The sequence below is a fragment of the Plasmodium sp. gorilla clade G2 genome (assembly GCF_900097015.1).
Source record: "Plasmodium sp. gorilla clade G2 genome assembly, chromosome: 14".
In the NCBI taxonomy this organism is placed as follows: Eukaryota; Apicomplexa; class Aconoidasida; order Haemosporida; family Plasmodiidae; genus Plasmodium; species Plasmodium adleri (nom. inval.).
The window spans coordinates 3,017,539-3,044,141 of record NC_041706.1 but is presented as its reverse complement, the minus strand read 5'-3'; the positions used below and the strand labels follow the sequence as shown (position 1 = coordinate 3,044,141).

Genomic DNA, 26,603 nt, shown 5'->3' with positions numbered 1-26,603 from the left:
AAAAAAATATATAGAATAATATAATTTTTGTATAAAAATTATTTTCTTAATTGATTATAAATGATATTTATTAATATAAAAAGTGAAAATAAAAATATACATATATATATTATTTAATATATAAATAAATAAATATACATATATATATATAAGCACTTATTTTAATAAACGTGTACGTCTTTTTCTTTTGTGTACACTTTTTTTATATACTTCATATGCGTACTAGGAGTTGATATTGTAAAAATTGATGTATAGCTTTAATTATTATAATATAATAATTACAAAATAAAATTTTCCTTCTTGTAATGTTTATAATATGATCATATATAAATACATATGCTCAAACTGATATATAATAACTGATCATCAAAAAAATAACAGATGTCGTGATTATTATGATTCTATATATATATACGAATATATTATTTATTTATGAATTATTTTATTTTATTTTTTGGTTTGTTTGTTTATTTATATTTATATTTATATTTTTATATTTACTTATTTATTTATATTACTTTTAATTTAAAAAAACCCAAATGCACACATATATAAAATATATGCTTCTTATATATGCTTATAATTTTCAATATATATAATTTGCACAAGTTACATAATTTAATGCTCAAACAATAAAATATATATATATATATATATATATATATATATATATAATTGTGATCTTTTAATTTTTTAACATATTTTTAATTTCACAATATATGATTTAAATTGTAATAACGTTTCTGATATATATTTGAATTTAAAATATTTTCCAAAGTATTCATATAACATAATACTTATTACATATATATATACTTCTATTTATATATATTATGTTTATAAACATAAACACATTGACCCAATGCTTCCCTTAAAAATAAATTTACATTTAATATATACATGTGTATTGTTATTAAAAGATTTGTATTCATTTCTTTTTATATTTAAAAATATTCCTTCAATGAAATTCAAACACAATATAATGTTTTTAACATATACATAATTGTTGTAATATATATATATATATATATATATATATATATATATATATAACATGCATTAATTTTAATACTGTAATAAAATTTCCATATATATATTATATATAATATAAACATAATATATTCATAAAATTTTCTATATTAATATTATAAAAATCATGTTCTTTATACAAATACATAAGCACCTTAAATGATTATATAATACATATCCTTTTAAGTATATTATAAATAATTTGTAATTTCATTAAATTTATTTATATGTTCTGTATATATTTTGTCCTATCCATCTTGTTCCTTTTTATTTTGTAAATATATTCATTCTAAATCTTATTCTCTCTCCATGTTTTCCCCAGATATTATAATATATAATTCCCATTTATATGAAATATAACTATAATTATATATATGCATACAAATTTATGCTTTTAATAATTAATGTTAATATAAATAATATATTAATTATATTTTTCAAATAAAAATTCATTATTAAAACAAAGGAAATATAAAGGTTTATAAATTATTTATAATTCCTTTTTAGATATATATAAGAAATACACTAAAACAAAACAAAAAAAAGTAATAACAATATATAAATTATTCTAAATTACCTTTTTATAAGCTAATCTGTATATTTTTGTACATTACAAAAAAGAACATATATATAATAAATGAACTTAAATATTGTAACGTATATATATTTAGATGTAATAAATAATAAAGATATTTTATTAATATATATTTAATTATTTTTTAATTTTATTAATAAAATTATATATATATATATCCTATGAAACATTATATAGTATTTATAAAGTATCATTTATCCTATATATTATTATTTTCTATACTATATATATTAAATATATTATACATTATACTATATTTTTTTTGCGTTATATATACATTCATAATAATTATTATCATCTAATAATTAGAATATATATATATATATATATATATATATATTTAATAATAAATAACATTAATCTAGTAATCTAAAAATTCTAATAAATTAAATATTAAAGCACTTTTTTTTTTTTTTTTCTTATTTTAAAAATTTATTGCATTAAAGCATGCAAAAGAAACTTAATTTTATATTCGATTATATATAATGCAAAGAGCCAAAAATATAATATAAGAATATCATAATAAAAATATAACATTATTATAATATATATAATTTAATTTTATTAAAATATAATTGAAACTATAATATTAATTATGTAATAAGAATTTTTAAATTATAGAATATACATATATATATTTTTTAAATGATTTTATTTAAGTATAATATTTTTCTTTAACTATAACATGTTTATTTATTATTATTATTTTCTTATATATAGATATTATTAATCTAAATCTATTATATATATATTTCTTTGGTTCTTCTTTATACTAAGTTTATAAATACATTTTTAGTATCTAGAAACAAATATATATAACTAAAGCATATATATATTAAATTATTTTAATACAACAATGACACCTACATATTTTAAATTAATATATGTTCCATTATTAGTCTGTATATTTTTCTTAATACATAGTGTAAGATATATAATATTAACTAAATAAATATGTACATATATACATTAATGCTATTCATATTGCATTTATGACATTACAATAATAATTATATATTAATATATTATTTTATTACCTCTTTTTAAAATTAGGATGTATCTAAAAAATTAACCAGAATTAAAAAGGATAAATATGGTATACTAAATTTATATAAGTATAGATATTTAGCAGAGAATGATATAAACGAATCTAAAGAGAAAAATAAAAAACAAAAAAATACAAAACAAAATAATCACAAAATTATAAGAAAAAACGAACAACCAAATGGAAGGGAAAAAGTAAAACAAAATGTACAAAAAGATGTTGAAAAAAATGAGCAAAAGATTACCATATATAATGAGCCCAAAATAGTGCAACAAGAAAAAAAAACTGATTTAGAATATTCATTAAAATTAGATAATGTAATAGATCATATATTGGATACATCTAATGGAAGCAGAAAACTTATAAATATGAGATTTATACGTTATATGATGCAAGACATGAGTTTAAATAATAATGATAAAAAAGAACTTGATAAACTTATTGAGTCTTATATATATAGCAATGTTGATTATGAGAAAAATAAATTACGTAAAAATATAGAAAATATTATGAATAAAGAAGATTTTAAATATCTTGTTATTATTATTACAGATCTTATGGAATTTAATAATAAAATTGAATCATACAAATATAATATATTTAACTGTATACACGGTTATATACTTCCACATGTTTTATAAATCATAAAATTATAAAGCATATGTTACGTAAAAATTTAATTAAAATAAAATTAATATATTCTTTTCATTTGTAATTTATTTGTATTATATATTTATATTAATAAATTCGTTTACATGTATGGTAATAAATATACATATATATAGTATATATGAATCTAAGAAAAATAAATTATATATATATTATAGAAAGAACACATTAAAAATAAAGGACATAATAATATTTAAAATATTTTTTTTTAATGTTCTTTTTAATATAAAAAAACGTAGAATCCTTAAACTTTACTTATAGTAAAGTACAATTACTAATATTTCTAGTTGATTTTTCTAACCCAAGATATTAATAATATCACATAAAAAGTTTTATTTTCACATATTTTTATGTTCACTTTATTTTTTATATATCATTATACTAAGAAAATGTTTAAAAAAAAAAAAAAATAATAAATAAAAAACATATGTTATTTATATATATTTGTTTTAAATAAATAAAATATATATCATATATTAAAATAATTAAATAATTTAAAAAAAAAGAATTCCGTGTTTATAAAACATCTATAAGTTTTTTTTTGTTTTTAATAAATATTTAATTAAAATAATGATACATACATTAAAATATTAATATTTTGAATTATTTTTAAGAATATTCCTAATTATAAATAGAACAGACATGTATACACAAATGAAATAAATAATTTATATTTCTTTTTATAATTTAATTTTAATATTATGAAATAAAAGTAATTCAATCTATTATATAACTAGTATACAAAAAAAAAAAAAAAAATATAATTAATAAATAAAAGAACAAATATATATCATATATAAAATAAGAATAGTGTAAAAATATAAATATATTAATTATTTTAATAAATAAATATTTTTATTTTTATACTTATAAATTAAATATATATAAAATATTATAATCTATATTTTTTATAATATGAATCCTTATGGGGCCATAACCACGTAGTAAGAATCCATACGCCCACAATTATAATAATAAGTAAAAATACAAGAATACCCAAAACAGCAAATAAAATAGGCCCGCTTGTTGGTGAAACGATTGAAAAAGGAACACCAATAAACAAACATACGCTAGATCCAACACCTAGGGTACCTATAGTATATGATAACATTTTCCAAAACTTTTTTCCCTTAAAAATCATTTTATATAAATTATCTTTCATTATGTTTTTTTTTGTAATATGTGTTATTGTTTCATTATACTCTGCCGTTCCAAATGATTTATCAATAATTAATTTATATTTCAATTTATAATATGCCTCCATAATTTTTCTTAGAATTTTATTCTGTAATTTGTTTTCTCTTTGTTTTTTTCTTTTATTGTAATAAACGATTTCCGTATTATTTATTAAGTTTCTATGTTTTGTTAATTCATCATCCTGTAATTTGTCATACATTAAATCACATTCGGCTACTTGTGTATTAAAATATTTCTCTTTTAACACTTCAGACAATGATCTAACGAATTTTAGTTTTTCTAGGCACGCATGCTTTTTATGTTTATATTTCAAAATGTTAAGGTTACTCTATAAAAATGAATACACACATATATATATATATATATATATTATTTTTATTATATATTATTATTTTTTCTAAATAAAAAGAAAAATCCATAAATACAATATAAAATAAATACTAAATCAAATAAATTTCTATTAGAATTTAATAACAAAATTTTTCGTATGGTATTTAATGTGTGCTACCGTATGGAATAATTCATAAATCCTTAAAATAAAAATCAAGGAAAATAATTTAACATAAAAAAAATTCATATTTTCTTTTTATTTTACATATTATCTTCTTCAAAAAAAAAAAAAAAGAAAAAGAAGAAAAGAGAAATGAATCTGCTATAATATATTAATCCAAAAAACAAAATGATTTAAAATAACAAATATATATATATATATAATATAACTGAAAATATTTATTTCCTTATTGTAACCACTTGTATAAAATAAAGAAGATATAAAATATATGTTATTTTTAATTAAAATAAATATTATATACCTAATACAATATTAAAAATTAGAATAATAAATATTTAATTTATGTATAATTCTTTCAATATTTTTTTTTTTTTTTTTTTTTTTTTTTTTATTTATTTATATATATATTAAAATATTTAATTTCCCCCTTTATTATTTTTATGGTTTTTGGTTTTTAATTATGTGGATGTATATATAAATATATATTATATATATATATATTAATATATACATCCACATCAAATTAATAAGTCCTTTCATTATAATTTTAATATAAATATTCTAATTATTCATTTTTTTTTTCTTTGATTATTCATAGTTTAATGATAATTATCTAGAATTTCTAATAAAATATAAATATACCATATTATATCAATATAGAAATTTTTCTATAATTTTTTTCTTTATATCTAGCAATAGGTATGAAATATTATGATCCATATTTTACAAATCGTAAATAATAATAATTAATATATTACAAATATTAATTAATTAAAATTTTTATATTTCCTATATATACATATATAACCCTCTAAGAAAAAAAAAACAAAAAAAAACAAAAAAAAACTCTACATATATTATAAGATAAATATTAAAATTATTATTATAATATATTCAACTACATTTCACTCATTCTAATAATAGTGTACTCGTAATATAATAATATAATATATTATATTAATAATATTTTTATATATCTAACGATACATACTGATCATTTTTATATATATAAATATCTTTCTTATATTATTAACACAGGTCATCTATAAATAGAATAATATATTAATATTATATATATTATTAATGTATTATATATATAATAAAATAAATATATTTATAAAATTTAATTTCCATATATATGTTTTATAATATATATATTAATTATATATAAATTTAAATTAATGAATTTATATTATATAAGAAAAGAAATATATAAAAAATTATAATAATACAAAAGAATATATTATTTAATTTTATTTTATTTTAAAAAGTAATATATATATAAATTTCTATAAGCCTAAACGAATTTTTAAATATATATATATATATATATATATATATTTGGTTTAATTAAATGACTAATAAACATATGATTAAATTTTAATATATAAAATTACCAAAATAAAAAATTTACTATAACGAACAAGCATTTATAAATAATAGAAAAACGAAAAATTATATATTTAAATCTATTATTATATATAACACTTGTTATTTGTCTAACTAAAATATAAACTTTTATATAGATATTATTATAGATATTTAGAATAATGTGAAATTATTTTATATATCAATAATAATAAACTATATATAATATTATTCATGTAATTTTTTTTCTTATTTTTTTCAAATGTTTAAATAATGATTCTTTAAAAAAAAAATATAATAACTAATTTCTTCATACAGCATTTATTATTTTTTTTGAATTACACATAATTTTTGAATTCCTTGAGTTTTGAACTAAAACTTAATCTTATTTAATTAAAGTACAAAATATAGTATCATCATATAAAAATAAAAAATAAAACATAAATAAACCCTAATTAACATCACAAAAAAAAATTTATTTAAATGATTTATGTGCTGAAATAACAAAATGGTTGAGATCAATTGCCATATATTTATAAAGAGAAAAATAAAATTCTTCATACAAATATTATTTGTATTTACCTATTTTATATCCATTAATACATTATATAAGGTAAGCGATAATATATATTTATATATGTGTATATATTATAATAATTTTAAAATTTCTATAGTATGTAATATTATGTTTTACATTTATATAACACTCTTCTTTTTTCTTCCACCATAGATATCATCACATAATATATATAATAATATTTATATAACACAAAATAGGATCCTTACGGAATCACATAACAATAAAAATAAATCATTAAGAACTTCGTATATAAACGAATATACTACAGTAGATGAAACTGAATATGATAATGACATAGATGATGTCGAGACAAACTGTCAATTACAAGATAATGTATCAACAGAAAATGATAACTTAGAAACCTTACTCGAAGAATACCATGAGGAAATGAAAGAAATAAATGAAACAAATAAGAAATCGTTTTTTAAGAGAGGATTATATTTAATAGATTGTCTTGATAATATTTTTATTGATAAGTTAGTAGATCAAAATATTAAAAATAAAACCTCATCTATAGTAGAACATGTTATTGCACTATCAGTATTCCTGTTCCCTTGTTGTGCTATATTTTCCCAGATACCAATACATACGTATATTATTAAACGTTTTGATTTTTTAGAAAGATATTAAGGGAATCATATTTTATAATTAAATTAAACCGTATCAACACATATTATTTCATATAATGAATCCTTTAATATTTAAATTATATATTATATGAAGAGATATATAATATAGTAAATAATATTTAATAAATTCATTTGCAATATATATATATATATAATATAATTTTTTTAATAACCTTTTAAAAATCACTTTGGTATCTTCAAATTATTTAGTTTTATTTATTATGCTACTTATTTTTCAGTTATACATTTGTAAAAATATTTTATATTCAAATATTTATATATATTATTATATTTATATTTTATGTAAAACGAATTAAATATACATGACGTATGAATAATATAATACTTTTATATAATTTTTAGGTATATATGTAATTCATTTTAATTCTTTTAGAAAATACATTATATAGTAATAAACAATATTTATTAATAAAACTACGTTTTTATAATTATCAATATTATAATTAAAATATATATATAATTAAGACGATTTATATATAATACACAATTATTTAATTATTCTATTAATATTACAATTATATTAAATTACATTATGTCTAAAATAGATTTTTAATGCCTATTTTTTTCTTACTATAATAATGTTTTTTTGTTAATCTATAAACCTGAAAAAACAGAATTGCTGCCATAGCCACAAATGGTATTGAGCAAAATCCCGTACCACCAGTAACTCCAGCGACTACACCCCCTATAATTGCTAATACAGCTGGAGGTCCAATATTTAAAAACAACTTCCATCCAAAATGCAACTTTCTATATTTTTTTCTTATTACTTCATGCCACTTCAGTGGATTCGTTTCAGTCTCTAAATCAATATCAGATTCTACATCGATACCACATTTCTTACTAACAATTTCCTTTACTTTGTTTAATCCATCTTTAGTCTTGTTACCAACCATATTTGCTGTCATATCTAAAAGTTGTGGTCCACCTTCAGTAATTAAATCTTTAACTTTTAATGCACCCCCTTTTATATTTCCATAGGCATCTACTATTTCTGATGCAAGAACAGAAATAGGATTACCATCATCGCTATCAGAATCATCACTATTACTGTACATGTCACTATCATAATAATGTTGGCTTCCATAATAATTAGCATTTCTATAATAATCTTCATTGTTATAATATCCTTCTGAATCTGTTGAATTCACAGACACATTATCAGATATATCTTCTTTATCAATTACAATTTTATTTTTTTTCTTGTTATTATTATTTTTATTCTTTTCTTTAATGGATGGTCCTTCATCCTCTATATCATCTATGCTTTTTAAAACAGTCTTTGCAATTTTATTTGTATTATGTTTTAATCCACTTTTAATATTTCCATACTTACTCATTATATCACTTGTAAATAATTTCATTGGATTTCCCACATAATTATCATCATAGACATCATAATCGCAATATTCACCATAATATTCATCGTATTCCATAGATGTAGAGCCTCTATCAGAATAGCTATCATACTCCTTATTCAACTCACTCTCATATTCATCTGTATAATATAAACCACTTTCTTTTGTCCTATTAAAAAATCTTTCTGATTCTGTTTTTAAATCATACCCATTTTCAAATAAATTTTTACTATCATCCATATTTCTTGCACTTTTATTTTCTAATTCATTTTGTTTAATCGATTCGCTTTTTAAATTTTTTCTTTGTTGATTATTATTAAGCATATCTGATGTAATTCCATTTTCAATATCTTTGGCTACATCTAACAAAACGTCTTTAAATTTTGAATTTTTTACAGAATTATTATTTTCGTCATAGTTTTTTTTCTTCACTTTATAATCCATAGATGTATTAATGTTTGATGTTTCTTTAGTTTCATTATTACTTTTTTTTAAATTTACATTTTTATTACATTGTATATTTGGTACATTTGGGCTGTCTAATTTATTTGTAATATTTTTTTTATTTTTTTTATGACGTCTACTTTTTTTTTTCTCATTTCTAATTTTTTCTTCTCTTTCTTGTTTAAGTATCTCCTCTAATTCATCTTCATCTATAAAGGGATTAGTACCTTTTTTTAATACCCTATAACTATCTTGTAAATTATCTTTCTTATCATTTACATCATCATCGATAAATGGATTTATTCCTTCTTTCATTTGATTATTATTACATGGATTTTTTAATTCGTTTTGTTTAGTAGTAGGAACAACCAAATTTACTCCATTCATATTACTACATTTATTATTTAATCTACTTTGTTGTGTGATATTCATTTTTTCTTCCTTCACTTCGTTTGTACCATTTGAATTTCCAATTACATATTCATTTTTTGTTTCCATTTTAGGTGATATATCATTTGTTGTTGTATCATTATTGTTTTCCTCAGAATTTTTTGTTGTTTCATATTTTGCTCTTAATTCATATTCAACTCTATTAATTTTTCTATTGCCCTCATCTTTCGTTGTAACAATTTTAGGAACTACTTCATATTCAACTATACGTTTATTATTCATCCCACCATGCGTGAAATTAATAACTTTAGGTTTGGGTTTAAAATTGGTTTTATTTATTTTACGTGTATCATTTGTATTGGTAGGAGGGTTTAATTTTTTTTCATGCTCCACCTTATTTGGTAGTCTTAATTTATTTTGTTTGTTACTTAAATTATCTATTTTTCCTTTCATTGGTCCGTACATACTATTGTCGTATGTAATTCCATCAGGTGTCTCTGTTCTTGTTTTTAATTTATTACGAATATCCCCTAAAGTTTCTGAAGCACCTTCACTTGTTGTAACAGCATCGGCTTTTTCTTCATATAGTACTCTTTGTTTTCTTAATAATACACTGCATTTTGTATTTATTATTTCATTGTTTATATTTATCTGTTCAGAGTTATTTAAATTATCATTTTTTACACAATCATTAAAATAGTCTATATCATTATTATAATTATCAATTAGTATATTTTGATCATTTACATAAATATTATTCACATCATTTGAATTACATCTTATTTCGTGTTCATACAAAGATCTATTAAGTCTTTTATTACATATGCTTATTATATTAGGTTTATTTTTAAATGTCTCATAAAATTGACCCTACAAAATAAAGGAAAAAAAATATGCATATATATATCAAAATAAATTCAATATAATATTATACATGTATATCTATATATTTAACTTACATGGTTCGATCTTGTAAATATAAAAATAAAACAAACAAAAAATAACACATTAAAAAAAACATAATATAATATTATCCTCTTCCTAATAATGTACTCAGTTCTAATCAATTTAGAATATTTATTAAGAGATGATTTATAATTACTATTCATCTTTCTACTATTTTTTACATTAGATTGATAAGAACATTTCATTTTATAATATTTTCATCTTTGTAAGTTATAAAAAAATAAAAACAAAAAACAAATACCTTAAAAAAAATTTAATAAATATACAATATGTAATATTTAATTGAAAAAATAAGAATATATTAAAATAAAAACAATTAAAAATAAGTTAATTTGTATATTTAAATATTATATATATAATAACATATGAATTCACAAATATAGATACAACAAAATAATTCTAAATCTAAGAATACTTTAAATGAAATATAATATTAGTTTATATATATAATATTATATATCATGAAATATACACATGCAAAAATAATTTACATAAAAAATTAATAAATATATTAATAAAATAAATATAATATTATACAAATAATAAGATATATATATTAGTTCATTTTCATAAATATATTTATTAATACAAAAAAAAAATTATGTAAATAATTTATTATAATTTTATATAAATAATATATATAAATATATATATTTTTAAACTTATAAAAAAAAAAAATTATTAATATATAAAACATAAATACTTTTATTTTATATATATACATATATAAATCTATATATTTTTTTTATTTTTATATTTCTAATATTTTATTATTTATTTATTTTTTTTTTTTAATTAAAGTATTTAAAAGTTAAAAAATATTATGTTGTACGATTTAGCCATTATAATAATAAAATCAATAATAATTATAATTTTAAATATATATGATTATATCTATAAATGTTAATAGATAAGTATATGAAAAAAAAAGGAAAAAAAAAATTGAATCCTTTTATTAAAAAAGTACACCATAATAAAATAAAAATATTCGCTTTCTTTTTTTTTAGATAAAATACTATAAAAATATAATTAATAATAAAAAAAATACATTTATCTAAAATTTTTATGTATAGATATAAATATAATTATTAAATAATATTTAAAAAAAAAAAAATGTAAATTAAATAAAAAAAATGGATACATCGAATACAATTAGGTGAATTTAAAATAATATATATATATGACATAATTTGGTATAACATATATAAATAATATATTCATATTTATTTATTTAAATTAAATCGATCGATATACATTTTTATATACGGAGTAGAAGAAAATAATAATTAAATATGGAAATTCAAATATATTAAAAAAAAAAAAAATGAAATAAATATTATTTATTATAAAATATGTAAAATATAAATAGATTTTTAAAAAATTAATTAATAAAATATTTATATATATAGGGATCATATTATTATAATATATTTAGGTATTATTATATTATACATAAATATTTGGATTTAAAATTATTACGATTTCCTTTTTTACGCATGAATTCATTTATTCATTCGCTATATAATAATATATATATATATAAAGATAGTACATATATATATGTCTTTATTTATTTAATTATAAATGCTATAAGGAAATATTAATTTCTCATACCTTATTCTATACAATTTTATATTACCTTAAATTACCTAAATATATTTATTAGAAAAATTATTTATATGTATAAATCCAAACTAATACATATACTAAAAAAAAAAAATAATAATAAATAAATTACATAATGTAGATGTAACCTTTAATATATAATTTTATTTTTATATTATTACCAAATGATTTAAAATTATTAAATTATTAATAATTTAATATAATATATTTATATAATTTTTTTCCCTTTTTACTTAGTTTAGTTCTATTCTATATATTATTATTATTATTATATTTAATAATCCAGGATCTATTAGGTTTAACAAAATTTAAAGTCACAAATTTTTTTTTATAAAATAAACAGAAATAAATTAAAAAATATATATTTATAGATTTTTTTTAATAAATAAGCATATACTAATAAAACATGATGAACAAATAAATATATTATATTTTACCTTTTATTCGTTCTTATAAGATAAAAATTTTCTTTTCTTTTTAAATATATATATATATATATATATATATATATATATATTAAAACAATTAGCATATAATAATATTCTCCAATTATTTTATTAAAAAATTTTATCTACCTTTTGCTATAGGAATATAAAATAAATCATTTCTATTATTATTTATAAAAAAATTATTATTATTATATATTTAATAATCTTATCAAATGTGCAATAATATAAAAGGACATATTTCTTCTTTGTATTATTATAAATAAATAAGGTTTGTTTAAAAAACATATACATATAACATATATATTTCATTACAAAATTATTAATAAAATACAATATATTTTAATAATTCAATATATTATTTATTTGATAATAATTTTTTTAAATATCATTTATAATACTATTAATAGATTTCTTGTGACATTAATCGAAATATGAAAGAGAATATGAATATATCATCATTGTACAATAATAATATAAATCTTATGAAGTACAAATATAATGAATAATATATATATATATATATATATATATATATATATATATATTTAATTATATATACATTATATTTTGTTATTATTATATAGTAAGAATGCCTATCTGTTTTTTTTAATTGATTCTAAATATATATCTTAAAACAAATTATAAGTATTCTATATCAATGGAAAAAGAAACCAAATAAACATATTTAAAAATAAAATGTGCACATAAAAATATACATAAATATATATAAATATATTACATGTATATTTTAAGCATTCACTTTTTATGTTTATAATTTTTCTTTTATATATTATAATATTACAGCGCATATATAACCAATTCTTTATAATATTAACAAAGATTTATTGAATATGTTCCTAACAAATTATAGTAAACACACATAATATAAAAAAAAACAAAAATGAAATAATATAATATAAAAAAAATTATTTTTATCGACATATTATTTATATTTACACTTTTTTTGTTTCTTTCTTATTAAGTAAACTCATCTCTTTCATTTTGTAACATGAAAATAGTATAAAATTTATTATACAAAAATAAATAATATATATATATGATTACATTTTTTTAATTTATTCACATATATTTTAATTACATTCTCTTCAATTTAATATATATATATATATATATATATATACATATATTTCTTATGTATAATATATTTTATATGGGTAAAAAATGAGCTCGTACATTTTTCATCCCATATATAAAACATTTAGTCTTAAAAAATTATAATAATAATAAAAAAAAAACAGGAACGTTATTTATTTACTCTTACTACTTTCTTGTATCAAAATAATAATGTTAAATTTATTAAAAATATATATCCTCAAATTATAAAAAAAAATTATTCATTAAAGTCCCTTATTTCTTCATTTTCCATCTCCTTTTTTTTTTTTTGGGTATGAAATATAAAATATGTATTCTACAAAAATATAGAATAATCTGGAAATGAAAAGGAAAATATTAAACATAAAAAAAATTAATTTATGAAATAAATATATATACGTTTTTTAATTTTATTTATTTTATTTTTTCTTTTTTGATATACACTTATTTTATTCAATTATAAATAAAAAGAAAAAAAAAATGGTCATTTTTTGGAATATAACATTTAATTTTATGCTCACCTTTAATGTGTTAAGAAAAAAGTACACCAAAAATATGAACAAATAAAAATAAATAATAAAAAAATATAAAACATATAAAATATGTAATATTAATTAATAAACAAAAAAATAAAAAAAAAAATAAAATAAATAAAAAAAAAAATAAAATAAATAAAAAAAAAAAAAAAAAAAAGAAATTTTATTTATTTTTTATTTCTCTACCACCACAAAAAATATATCATATAAAAAAATAAATATATATATATATATTTTTTGTCATTGTAATAAAGTTAAATAGCTGTTTTCTTCTTTATAATGACCCTTTCTTAAAAAAAGAATAAAGGATATCAATAAATTAAATTCATAGAATGAATTTTTTTATATATAAATAATAAATATATTGATATGTAAGAAAATAAATAAATAAAAATGAAAAGGAGAACGAAAAATTGATTACATAGTCCTATAAGTATTTTTAAATAAAAACTATTAAAATAAATATACACAAATATAAAAAAAATAACATAATATGTTAATACATATATATATATATATATATAATATACATATAAACTTTTTTTTTTTTTTCTTTTTTTTTATCATTATGTATATAAAATAAACATTGTTTCTTCCTTTTCCTTATTTACTTTTATATAGAAAAGAGAACAAAAGAAAAAATGATATTCTTTCAAAACAAATTTTTTTTTAGAATTATTTTATTTTGGATATTGTACCTAATAAATAAGGTTGGACAAAAATATAAGAAAAAAGAATGAAGTCAAGTCGTTTTAGTATTTGATATATTAATACACCTGTACCGTATTTTGTCTTTATAAAAATATATCTTATATATATATATAAATACATATATATGTGTATTTCTCTTTTTTTTTTTTTTCTTTTTAGACATATTTTGGAAGGTGGGAAATTAAAAATATACACAAATTAATTTATACAGAAAATGTACCTAGAAGAATACTATTCGAATTTGATTTAGAAAATTCCAATATTAAGGATATCAAAAAATTCAATCACTCAAGTTATCAAATGAGTAAAAATGAAGAAAATCTTGATAAAAAAAATATTTATCAAATACTCAACGACGCCATGGAAAAATATGATAAAGGGGAATATTTATCTTATGAAAGAGACGCAAACAATGAATATATTGATTTCAAAAAAGATAAAACAATTTCAAAATTCTATGATGAATTCGAAAATATTAAAACAAAAAATAAAATATTCAATAAACTTATTAAATATTTAATTAAAAAATATGAAAAAATTTATTATAAAAAACAAATAAAAAATATATTCTTTAAGAGGTTGAAAGAAAAGAAGAAAAAAATATATTCCGTTCCTAAAGGATTATATTATGCATCAATAAGTTTGGTATTAGCTATTTTGTCTACAATTATTCTTAAATTACTCTTTGTTGCTAAAGGTTCTTTTGGAATTACAACAATAGCTTCACTTTGTTGTGTAACACTTTTTGCAAAAAAAATTGTTACAGGTGCAGCGACGAGTGGTACTGCTGGTGCGGCGAGTAATCCGATAATTATGGTACTCGTTGCATTAATAGTACTTATTTTAATTATTGTATTATCAGTTTTTCTATATCACTTTTTAAAAGAAGAAAAAAATTTTTACGATCAATATGATGAACAAGAAGAAGAACAGTAAAAGAGATATGTATATATATATAAAACTCTTGTTATATTTAACTATTTTCCAAAGAAAAATAAAAAAAAAATTAAGAAAAGTAATTTATATATATACACAAATAAATATTCAAAAATACACAATTTATTAATAATTATCATATATAGAAATAATCTGTCTCAATTATTATTTTATTTTATTTTTATTTTTTTTTTTCTTTTCTGTGTTTCGTATTTAGAAAAAATATGCGACATAGAAAATACATAATATATATATATATATATATTTCAAATTTTATTAATCCAAATATGATAACAAAATATAACTGAATATTAATTACAAATATATCATATTACTAAATAAATACTACAATTTAAATTTTAACAAATTTGAATTAATATTAATATATATATATTTTTTCTTTTTTTTTACAATTAGAAGAGCCATTTATAAAAAAAAATAAATGAAAAATAATAAATAATACTATATAATCCTATTCATATATATTTTATAATAATTATTATAGTATCATAAAATTTATGTAAAAAAAAAAAAAAAAAACTAACGTTTAAAATTAAAAATAACCTTAAAAATAATACATATATATCATACTATAAAAATTTTTTATTTTCATTGTATTTTTAATTAATTATAATAACTTGTAACAATATAAATACAACATTTAAATAATTATTCAAAAGACAAAAATTATTATATATATATATATATATTATATATGTTAATAATATAAGTATTATTTTATGTGAAAATATAAGAAAAAAAAAATTATTGCAATTAAATCATGTATAGGAAGAAGGAAAAAATATATGCATTTATGAGAATATATTTAAAATAATATTTAAGGTAGAACACAAAATTTTATATACATTAATTCATTAGTCTTTTATATATACATATTATTACCTTAATATTTATATTATCATGGCAAAATTCATAATAAACAATGTATTTATTTTATAAAATATATTTAGTAGAAATTATTTTCATCCTAAGTTATTTATTTATTTATTTATTTATTTTATTATTTTTTTTTTTTTATGTATATATGTCTTAATTAGATTATATAATATTTCATATTATATAGTTTAAAAAATTTTTTACAAAAATATAAATAATATATAACAAAATAATAAATATATAATAAATCATTGAGTATAGAGCAAACAAATTATTATGTTTAACATAAATATTAATTAATTAATAATAATATAATTTTTATATTATTTAAAATGTTAATTATATAAGGTATAAATTATTTCTTTTAATTTAATTTAATTTGATTTTAATTTTTTTTTTTTTTTTTTTTTTTTTTTTTTTTTTTTTCCTTTTACTTTTTTTCATCTGTATTTTTTAACCATTTAATCATTTTATTTAGAGCTTTTTCATTTCCTGGTTCCAGTGTTATGACATGACTCATATTTTCTAAGGTATAAATTTCTTTATTTTTATTATTTAATTTATTAAAAAACGATAATGCATCTTCATAAGTGCATATATTATCCGTTTTTGAATGTATAAATAATATAGGAATATTTTTAGGTATGCTATCCATATTTTTATTTAATGTAACAACTGAATTCATTAAAGCATACGCAAGCTTGTTTGTTATTGTTCCATTATATCTGACTTTATCAAAAGATATAAGATCATTAATATATGGAAATCGTTTGTAGCCTTTAGTATTCTTACTTAATCTATTAGTTGGACGTAAAGAAGACAATAAATTCATACTTGGAGAAGTAATATATTTATATTTGAAGGAATCAACTGATCCAACTCTCTTAATTGAAAACATTCCAGCTAGTGATACAAGTCCTTTTATATGTCCCTTAGTAATTAAATCATCATTTGCATTATTTAATAATTCCATAGCTCTTAACATTATATTTGCACCCATAGAAAAACCTGCTATATATATCGGAGGATTTTCTAATGTTTCAATTTGTTCATTATCTAATGCATTACGTTCCTTTCTAGATTCTAAAATACTTGATTTTTTAACTCTTTTAATAAAATCTATTAAATCATATATATAATCATCATAATTGTTAATATGTAGCTTTAAATTCTGATATCCATCAGATTCTCCATGTCCTTGTAAATCCAAACCATATACAGAATAACCATTCTGGTTTAACTTCTCAATCCAACTACCTTCATATACAAAATAATTATCTCCATCAATTAAAACTGCATGATCATCACTTACAATCTTTGCATTCTTGTTTAAAAATCCAAACCTCAAATGAGAAGCTAATCCATGTATTAATATTATAATACCTAAAGCTTTTTTGACTACCCAAGAATAACTTTTTATATTCAAACCATCCTTATTACAAAATGAAGAAACTACGGCTCTGTCTTTAGTATTTTCATCATAAATAATATCACTTTCTGTCATGGTAAATATATTAATATGTATTTATATGTAAATAAATAAATATATATATATTTATATTTCAAAGAAAAAAAAAAAAAAAAAATTTAATTTATATTTGTACGTATTATTTTTTAATTATTCATATCATATGTACTTAATATAAAATTCTATGATTTTATTAAAAAAAAATATATATATATATATATTATATAATATACATATATGTTCCTTTTTTTTTTTTTTTTTTTTTTTTTTTCTATTATTATATTATATACAAACAAAATAATAAACAAAAATAAATATTTAAAAAAAAAAAAAAAAAACAGAACTAAATAGAACAAAACAGAACAAAAACAAATAGACCAAAACAGAGAAAACAACCAAAAAAAAAAAAAAAAAATAAAATAATAATAAAATAAAAAATGTAAATAAAAACAAAATTAAAAAAAAAATTAAAACAAAATTAAAAAAAAAATTAAAAAAAAAATTAAAAAAAAAATAAAAAAAAATTAAAAAAAAAAAATATTCAAACAACCAAGACGGATAAAATATAATTAATATAATATAATATTATGGTTCTAAATTAAATATATTTAAAATCTTTATTCATTTTATATATTACAATATTCAGACATATATACATAAATGTAAACAACATTTGCATTGTATAAATTTAGAATTAATTTTTTTTTTTTCTCTTTTTTTTATATATATAATTATATTATATAATTAAAATATATATAATAATAACTTGCGGATTTATTTTTTTTGTTTTTAAATTGTATGTTTTAAAAATTTATGTTTATATATTTTATATTTCTACCCACAAATAATCAATGATTATAATATATAAATATATATAATATTTTATTATATATAAATATAATTATATACATTCATTAATTAAAAAAAAAAAAAAAAAAAAAAAAAAATACAAAAATAAAAAAATAATAAAGAAGAAAAAAAAGAAAAAGTATAAAAGTTAAAAGAATAAAAAGGGAAAAAAAATACAAACAAGTTACAAAAAAATTACAAAAAAATTACAATAAAAATTACAAAAAATTACAATAAAAATTACAAAAAAAATACAAAAAATTCATAAGAAATTATAAAAAAAAGTTCTTTTAAAAATGGTGAAATGAATAAATAATTATATAATATATAAAAAACATATAAACCTAAATTTTATAACTTTTAGCTTATTTTATATGTTTCAAAAGTATGGCTATAAATATTTTTTATTATATATATTAATACCAAATATTCTATATCTTCTTTTATTAAAATAAATATTTTTTTAATATTAATTCATTCTAGTCTATTTTTTTTTTTTTTTTTTATATATAACAAAAATGAATAAATAAATAAATAAATAAATAAATAAACAATATAATGTGCATATACATTTATAAAAATCCTACATAAATAAATGAAAAAAAAATATACAAACACAAAATTATATCCATGATATATATATATATATAAGTACATGTAATTAAATATCTTCTTTTATATATAAAATGAAAGGTAATTTTTAAAAATATATATACTAATATTTATTTTATTTCAAAAATTAAAAATATATGAATAACATTTCTTCTTTTTTAAAAAAAAAAAAAAAAGAGGTGACATCATCGAAACAAAATAAATAAATAATAATAATATATATATCAATATATGTGTGTATATATAAAAATACCTACAAAATTTTCTATTTCCTTTTTTATATTTTATTATTTATATATTACATTCCTACTTTTAAGATATATTATATTATAATTTATAATAATTATTACAATTCAATTATCTGAATTTGTCTTTATCTTCATAAATATATTTTTTTTTTTTTCATTCATATTTTTTTATCCAAGTCAACATTTTATTTAGAGCTTTTTCATTTCCAGGCTCTAATGTCACGACATGATCCATATTTTCTAATGTATAAATTTCTTTATTAGTATTATATAAATTATTAAAAAATGATAAAACTTCTTCATATGCACAAACCGAATCTTCTCTTGAATGTATAAATAATATAGGAATATTTTTAGGTATATCATTTATATATTTTTTTAAGATATACACTGATTTTATTACTTCATATGCAAGTTTATTTGTCATACCTTTTTTATATCTTAATTCATCAAAATACATAAGATCATTAATATATGGAAATCTTTTGAAACCTCTTTTTTTCTTACGTAATCTATAATTTGGACATATATAAGATAACATTTTTATTATTGGTAAAAAGAGATATTTATATTTGTATGAATCAATGGATCCAATATTCTTAATAGATATCATTCCAGCTAAAGATATAAATGCTTTTATATTTAACTTACTAATAAGATTATCATTGGATTTATTTAATAATTGTAAGGCTCTTAAAATTATATTTGCTCCCATTGAATAACCTACTAAATATATAGGATTTTTTTCTATATTACCATTATCTGTTATATACATTTTTTTTTCATTTTTCGAAATATTTGATTCATACACTCTTTCAATGTATTCTATAACATCATGTATATAATCATCATAATGATTAATATGTAGTTTTAAATTCTGATATCCATCAGATTCGCCATGTCCTTGTAAGTCCAAACCATATACAGAATAACAATTTTTATTCAATTTCTCAATCCAGCTACCTTCATAAATATAATAATTATTTCTATCAATTAAAATCGCATGATCATTACTTATAATATTTGCATTTTGTTTTAAAAAACCAAATCTTATATGAGAACCTAACCCATGTACTAATATTATGATACCTATATTGTCCTTAACTTCCCATGAATAACTTTTTATTAATAAACCATCTTTATTATAAAAACCGGAATTTCGGAAAATGCATTTATTATTCTCATCAATGGCTATATCATTTTGCGTCATCATAAATATATAAATAAATAAATATATTATATATATATATATATATATATTATGTGTACCAGTTTATCTTATTATTATATTAAAATAAATAAAAATATATAATGAAGGATATAATATCAAACTATAAATATTTTCTCATATATCATATTAATTTTTAATATGACATATACACAGCATAACACAAAATTTTTATGTCACTGTATCGATCAATATTATTATCTAATTGTTTATATTTTACAAATATACAATACTATAAATATATATATATATATATATATATATTATATACCAATTCATTCTTATTTATTTTTCTTTATAAAATAAATATTTCATATATATATTACATATATATGACAAATTAAAAATAAAACACAACTTAATTAAAAAAACAAAAAAAAAAAAAAAAAAAAAAAAATTATACAAAAACAAAAAAAATAACACAAAACAAAAAAAAAAAAAAAAAATATTTTTCTTTATTAGTATTTTAAAATATTAAAAGTATATAATTTATATACAAATATATATTTCTTTTTTTATATTATTTTTCACTTTATAACGAGAATTATTTTATAGGATAATTATGGAAAAAGAATAGATACACAAAAAAATATTATTATTTGCCTCTAACATTATATATATATATATATACAAGTTTGTTTTTGTTTTAATTTATTTTTTGTTTATATAAGAATATATTTTATATATCTGCATACATAATTTAATGCTTTTTTGTAAAATTATAATATTATTTTATAATAATATTCTTTTTAATGCATTTTTTATTTATACATAATTAAAAATAATGTAAAAATTATAAAGTGACACATTATATCTTAAAATAAATTTATTTTTTATATTAAATTATATGTGAAACTACATTTTTTTACATAACAAAATAAATAAAAAATAAATAAATAAATGTATGTTCCCTTTTTTATAAAAGTACAACAAATTATTCTATAGATTAAAAATAAATAATATTCCCATAAAAGAAATATGTATATGTATTACTTTTTTCTTTTGTTATTCTCTACAAAAGGTTCATTTACAAATATTCAGTCAAATAGCAAAAATATAAAATATTCCATATTATATATATATATATATATTACATAAATATAATGGTATATGTAAACATATTTTCTTAGAACAAATCAAAAATATGGTTATACTAACTTTAATTTGATATTTTGTATTTATTGCATACTTTTTTATTTTTATTTTTATTTTCATTTTTATTTTCATATATTTCTAATACATACTTTAGTATATTTTTAGGTTATTAATTCATATACTTATTTCATTTTTTATTTTTTTTTTTTTCAAATAAATAATTTTAAACTGTTTTTTAAATTTTACTTTCAAATTATTCTTCTAAATGCATATAATGAAAATTTTAATTTGTTCAATAATTATATTTATTTATTCTTAATAAATATATTGATATATATTTTATTATATGTTATATCTATTGAAGTAATTATTTTTGAAATTAATCTATGAGTTTCAAGCTATAAGTATAAGATTCCCATACTAGGATAACTTAAACTCTATACTTATATATTAGAATAAAAATTATAAAGATAAATATGATGTGTAAAAATGTATAAAAAATTTTAACGCAGTAAAAAGGATAATGAAAAGAAAGGAAATAACATACACACATTTGTATATATATATATATATATGTATATATATATTTTTTTTTTTTTTTTTTTTTTTTTTTTTTTTTTTTTGTTATTTAATATGGTTATCATTCCTACGATTTTAACACACTCATTTAAATTACAAACTATATAATTATATAAATAATAAAAATACGAACTAAGAATACTTACGGACATACTTAATACGTAGGATAATAGGGAATATAAATATTCCTATTATAAAGATACCAATATGTAACAATAATAAGAATTTATTTATTTTTATATATGTATATGAATAATTTTATTATTGTACGAATATCATTAAATAACAAAATATAATAAAAATAAATATATATATGTATATATTCCTTTCCCTCTCTCTATAATATATATATATATATATATATATGTACTGCATATTAAATATTTTAAGAATCTTTAGGATTAGGAAATATACTTTTCCAAAAGAAATATTCTACAATAGCAATATATGCTTCAAGAAAATCTATTGAATCATATACTAATTTTTTGAAGCCTGTAAGCATTAATTCCTTACAAGTTAACTATTTATATGAGAAATTTGAATTCCATCGTTTAGAAATCATAAGAAAAAACAACGTTATTAAATATATTTTGAACATGTTATAGGCCACACACCATTTACAATTATCATCATTAAAATCACCCCTATTCCATCCGAAGTCGTCTATTATCATTTCTTCCAAAGAAAATATTTCGTTTGAAACATATTCTATAATTGCTAATGATACTTTAAGTGCATACGTCCATATATTCAACGACTCATCCTTCTTTGGTAAATTTTCTAACGCTTTTAACATAGTATCTAAATTCTCTCTTCTTGTTGTATCTTTATAACCATTATAATCCATAAAATTATGTAATAAATGAATATTAAAATCATTGTATATGGTTTCAACATGATACGTTTTAATGTTTGAACCTCCATCTGACTTAAAAACGTTTTGATTATTTGATGATTGCTCCTGTTCATTATTACTTGAGGATGAATACGAATTTTCACTATCGTGTACAGAAGATTCTGAACTTTTACTATCATGTACAAAAGATTCTGAACTTTTACTATCATGTACAGAAGATTCTGAACTTTTACACTCATGTACAGAAGATTCTGAACGTTTACTATCATGTACAGAAGATTCTGAACTTTTACTATCATGTACAGAAGATTCTGAACTTTTACTATCATGTACAGAAGATTCTGAACTTTTACTATCATGTACAGAAGATTCTGAACTTTTACTATCGTGTACAGAAGATTCTGAACTTTTACTATCATGTACAGAAGATTTCGAATTTTCACTATCATGTACAGAAGATTTCGAATTTTCACTATCATGTACAGAAGATTTCGAATTTTCTCTCTCAACCAATATATGTTTATCTTCACTGTCTTGATCATTCTCATCAATTCTTTCAGTTATAACGTCAGACGAAGGATGTAGATCCCCTTCATTTGAATCAGTAGATGAATAAAGATCATCATATTCACTATTATATGGTATTACCAGTTCTTCTGTTTCTTGTGTTTCTCCCACTTGTTGTGTTTCTCCCACTTGTTGTGTTTCTCCCACTTGTTGTGTTTCTCCCACTTGTTGTGTTTCTCCAACTTGTTGTGTTTCTCCCTCTTGTTCTGTTTCTTCCTCTTGTTCTGTTTCTTCCTCTTGTTCTGTTTCTTCCTCTTCATCTGTTTCTTCCTCTTCATCTGTTTCTTCCTCTTCATCTGTTTCCCTCTCTCGATGTGTTGGTCTCATTTGTTGTGATTCTCTCATTTGTCGTATTAATAGAAATCGTCGAACTCTTCGAATTTCTCGTAATTGATTTCTTCTATTGATATATCGAGATATATCATTTGCATGATCTCCTTCGTCTGTATCAACAGATGATGGTACTATAATTATATCTTGCCTAAATAATGGAACGAATTCTGGTTCTTGGAATGTATCCGTTGATTCTCGAATTCTTCCATGACTCTCAGATCTAGCTCTTGATCTATTGAACGAATTAAGACGATATTCATAATCCATAGAAGGTTCAGAATAGCTATCGGACCATATACTGATATTATTTTCTTCACACGTATTAGAGTGTATATTTAATGCTCTTGAAATTGCATCTGTTCTATTGTTTATCATTCCACATTCATTTTGTTCATTATTATCAAATATGTTATTCGTTCCATTATATACTTGGATTTCATTATCTCCCGTACTATTTAATTCATTTTCATCATTTTCCTTGCTATTTTCAGTACTATCCTTATTATCATTTTTATATTCTTCATTAGTATCCTCTTTCTTTTCTTCATTATTTTCTTCGTTATTTTCTTCATTATTTTCTTCGTTATTTTCTTGTTTATTATCCTCTATATTTTCTTCTTTATTTATATCACCTTTAGAGCATTCCAATTCCCTTTCATTATTGTCTAATATATTTTCTCTATTTCCAGTATAGTCTCTATCAAATATATTATAATAGTCATAAGGACAACGATCATACATAGAAATACTAGTAATTTCTCTACCTCTTCCGGTATTTTCAGATGTATAGTTTCCATTTACATGGGACAAAGAATTGCAACTAAAAATATTATCCATAGGAAAAATAGACGACCTATATGAACGTCTCATTCTTTGGGGTAATCTATAATTAAGTTTCCCAAGTATATCATTATGCTCATTATTTAATAAATCAACACTTTCCAGAATATCTCTTTCGTTTATTTGGTATAAATATGTACGAAACCTATCTATATATTCTCTAGAATCAGGAAAATCACCTACCATTTGAACATAAAGTTCATACATTTTTTCGCGATATATATTCAATGAATTTTTAAATTCATCAGTGTCCATAAAATTTCTCATAGTACTATAATAACCACGACGCTCTCGATTTTCATTAAATTCATTTACCCCTATAGGATATAAGTCATCAGATCTATGAGGATTTATATGATGTAAATCATATCCATTTCGAAACCTTTCTACATTCATGTTATCATTCATAGAACCGGATGAAGTATTATTATTTCCAGTACCATGATCTGATATTGAATTTTCAATAGTACATACTGGGAGATCAGAACAATCAATATTCTGATTTGGTTCATCATTAATATTATTACTATTAACAATTTCATCAGAATCATGCAAATTCTCAACAATATCAGTCACCAAATTAACATCATTTTCGTCATTAATATTGGTATCAGTTTCTCTAGGAATAATAGGAATTATATTTATTGGAATATCATTATTATTCTCTGAACTATTGTTATTATCATGAAATATACTCCTATCATTCTCTCTTAAAATGTTATCAGACGCGATATCCGATTCATCCCTTAAATTTTCGTCCAGTTCATTTACTAAATGTTTGGAATTAAAAGATCCAACGCAGTCATTTTTTTGAGGGTCGAATAAGATTCTACAATTTCTCACACTAAATGTACTAAA

The 26,603-nt window shown here is 18.0% G+C and overlaps 8 protein-coding genes across 8 annotated transcripts in view; 3 read left to right on the top strand and 5 right to left on the bottom strand.

Moving 5' to 3' along the window:
* Positions 1 to 2,480: 2,480 nt before the first annotated feature.
* On the top strand, positions 2,481 to 3,310 carry PADL01_1477200 (Plasmodium exported protein, unknown function; the record flags this gene model as incomplete). The annotated part of the gene is made up of 2 exons (XM_028685088.1): positions 2,481 to 2,549; positions 2,678 to 3,310. The coding sequence occupies 2 exons, from the start codon at positions 2,481 to 2,483 to the stop codon at positions 3,308 to 3,310; spliced, it is 702 nt and encodes a 233-aa protein (XP_028541102.1).
* A 920-nt stretch (positions 3,311 to 4,230) lies between these two features.
* Positions 4,231 to 5,112, bottom strand: PADL01_1477100 (Plasmodium exported protein (hyp15), unknown function; the record flags this gene model as incomplete). Its single annotated transcript, XM_028685087.1, has 2 exons — positions 4,231 to 4,863; positions 5,044 to 5,112. 2 exons carry the CDS (start codon positions 5,110 to 5,112, stop codon positions 4,231 to 4,233), a joined length of 702 nt encoding a protein of 233 aa, XP_028541101.1.
* Positions 5,113 to 6,922: 1,810 nt separating this feature from the next.
* PADL01_1477000 (Plasmodium exported protein (hyp6), unknown function) lies at positions 6,923 to 7,624 on the top strand (the record flags this gene model as incomplete). Its single annotated transcript, XM_028685086.1, has 2 exons — positions 6,923 to 7,027; positions 7,145 to 7,624. 2 exons carry the CDS (start codon positions 6,923 to 6,925, stop codon positions 7,622 to 7,624), a joined length of 585 nt encoding a protein of 194 aa, XP_028541100.1.
* A 556-nt stretch (positions 7,625 to 8,180) lies between these two features.
* On the bottom strand, positions 8,181 to 10,987 carry PADL01_1476900 (Plasmodium exported protein (hyp17), unknown function; the record flags this gene model as incomplete). The annotated part of the gene is made up of 2 exons (XM_028685085.1): positions 8,181 to 10,706; positions 10,796 to 10,987. 2 exons carry the CDS (start codon positions 10,985 to 10,987, stop codon positions 8,181 to 8,183), a joined length of 2,718 nt encoding a protein of 905 aa, XP_028541099.1.
* A 4,180-nt stretch (positions 10,988 to 15,167) lies between these two features.
* On the top strand, positions 15,168 to 16,173 carry PADL01_1476800 (Plasmodium exported protein, unknown function; the record flags this gene model as incomplete). Its single annotated transcript, XM_028685084.1, has 2 exons — positions 15,168 to 15,236; positions 15,397 to 16,173. The coding sequence occupies 2 exons, from the start codon at positions 15,168 to 15,170 to the stop codon at positions 16,171 to 16,173; spliced, it is 846 nt and encodes a 281-aa protein (XP_028541098.1).
* A 1,327-nt stretch (positions 16,174 to 17,500) lies between these two features.
* PADL01_1476700 (lysophospholipase, putative) lies at positions 17,501 to 18,574 on the bottom strand (the record flags this gene model as incomplete). Its single annotated transcript, XM_028685083.1, has 1 exon — positions 17,501 to 18,574. The coding sequence occupies one exon, from the start codon at positions 18,572 to 18,574 to the stop codon at positions 17,501 to 17,503; it is 1,074 nt and encodes a 357-aa protein (XP_028541097.1).
* A 1,827-nt stretch (positions 18,575 to 20,401) lies between these two features.
* On the bottom strand, positions 20,402 to 21,460 carry PADL01_1476600 (lysophospholipase, putative; the record flags this gene model as incomplete). The annotated part of the gene is made up of 1 exon (XM_028685082.1): positions 20,402 to 21,460. The coding sequence occupies one exon, from the start codon at positions 21,458 to 21,460 to the stop codon at positions 20,402 to 20,404; it is 1,059 nt and encodes a 352-aa protein (XP_028541096.1).
* Positions 21,461 to 23,669: 2,209 nt separating this feature from the next.
* Positions 23,670 to 26,603, bottom strand: part of PADL01_1476500 (Plasmodium exported protein, unknown function) — a gene marked incomplete at both ends in the record, with an annotated part of 3,222 nt that continues 288 nt past the window's right edge. The window contains one exon of the mRNA XM_028685081.1: positions 23,670 to 26,603. This exon is cut by the window's right edge and continues 36 nt beyond it. Coding sequence (XP_028541095.1) covers positions 23,670 to 26,603 — 2,934 coding nt within the window.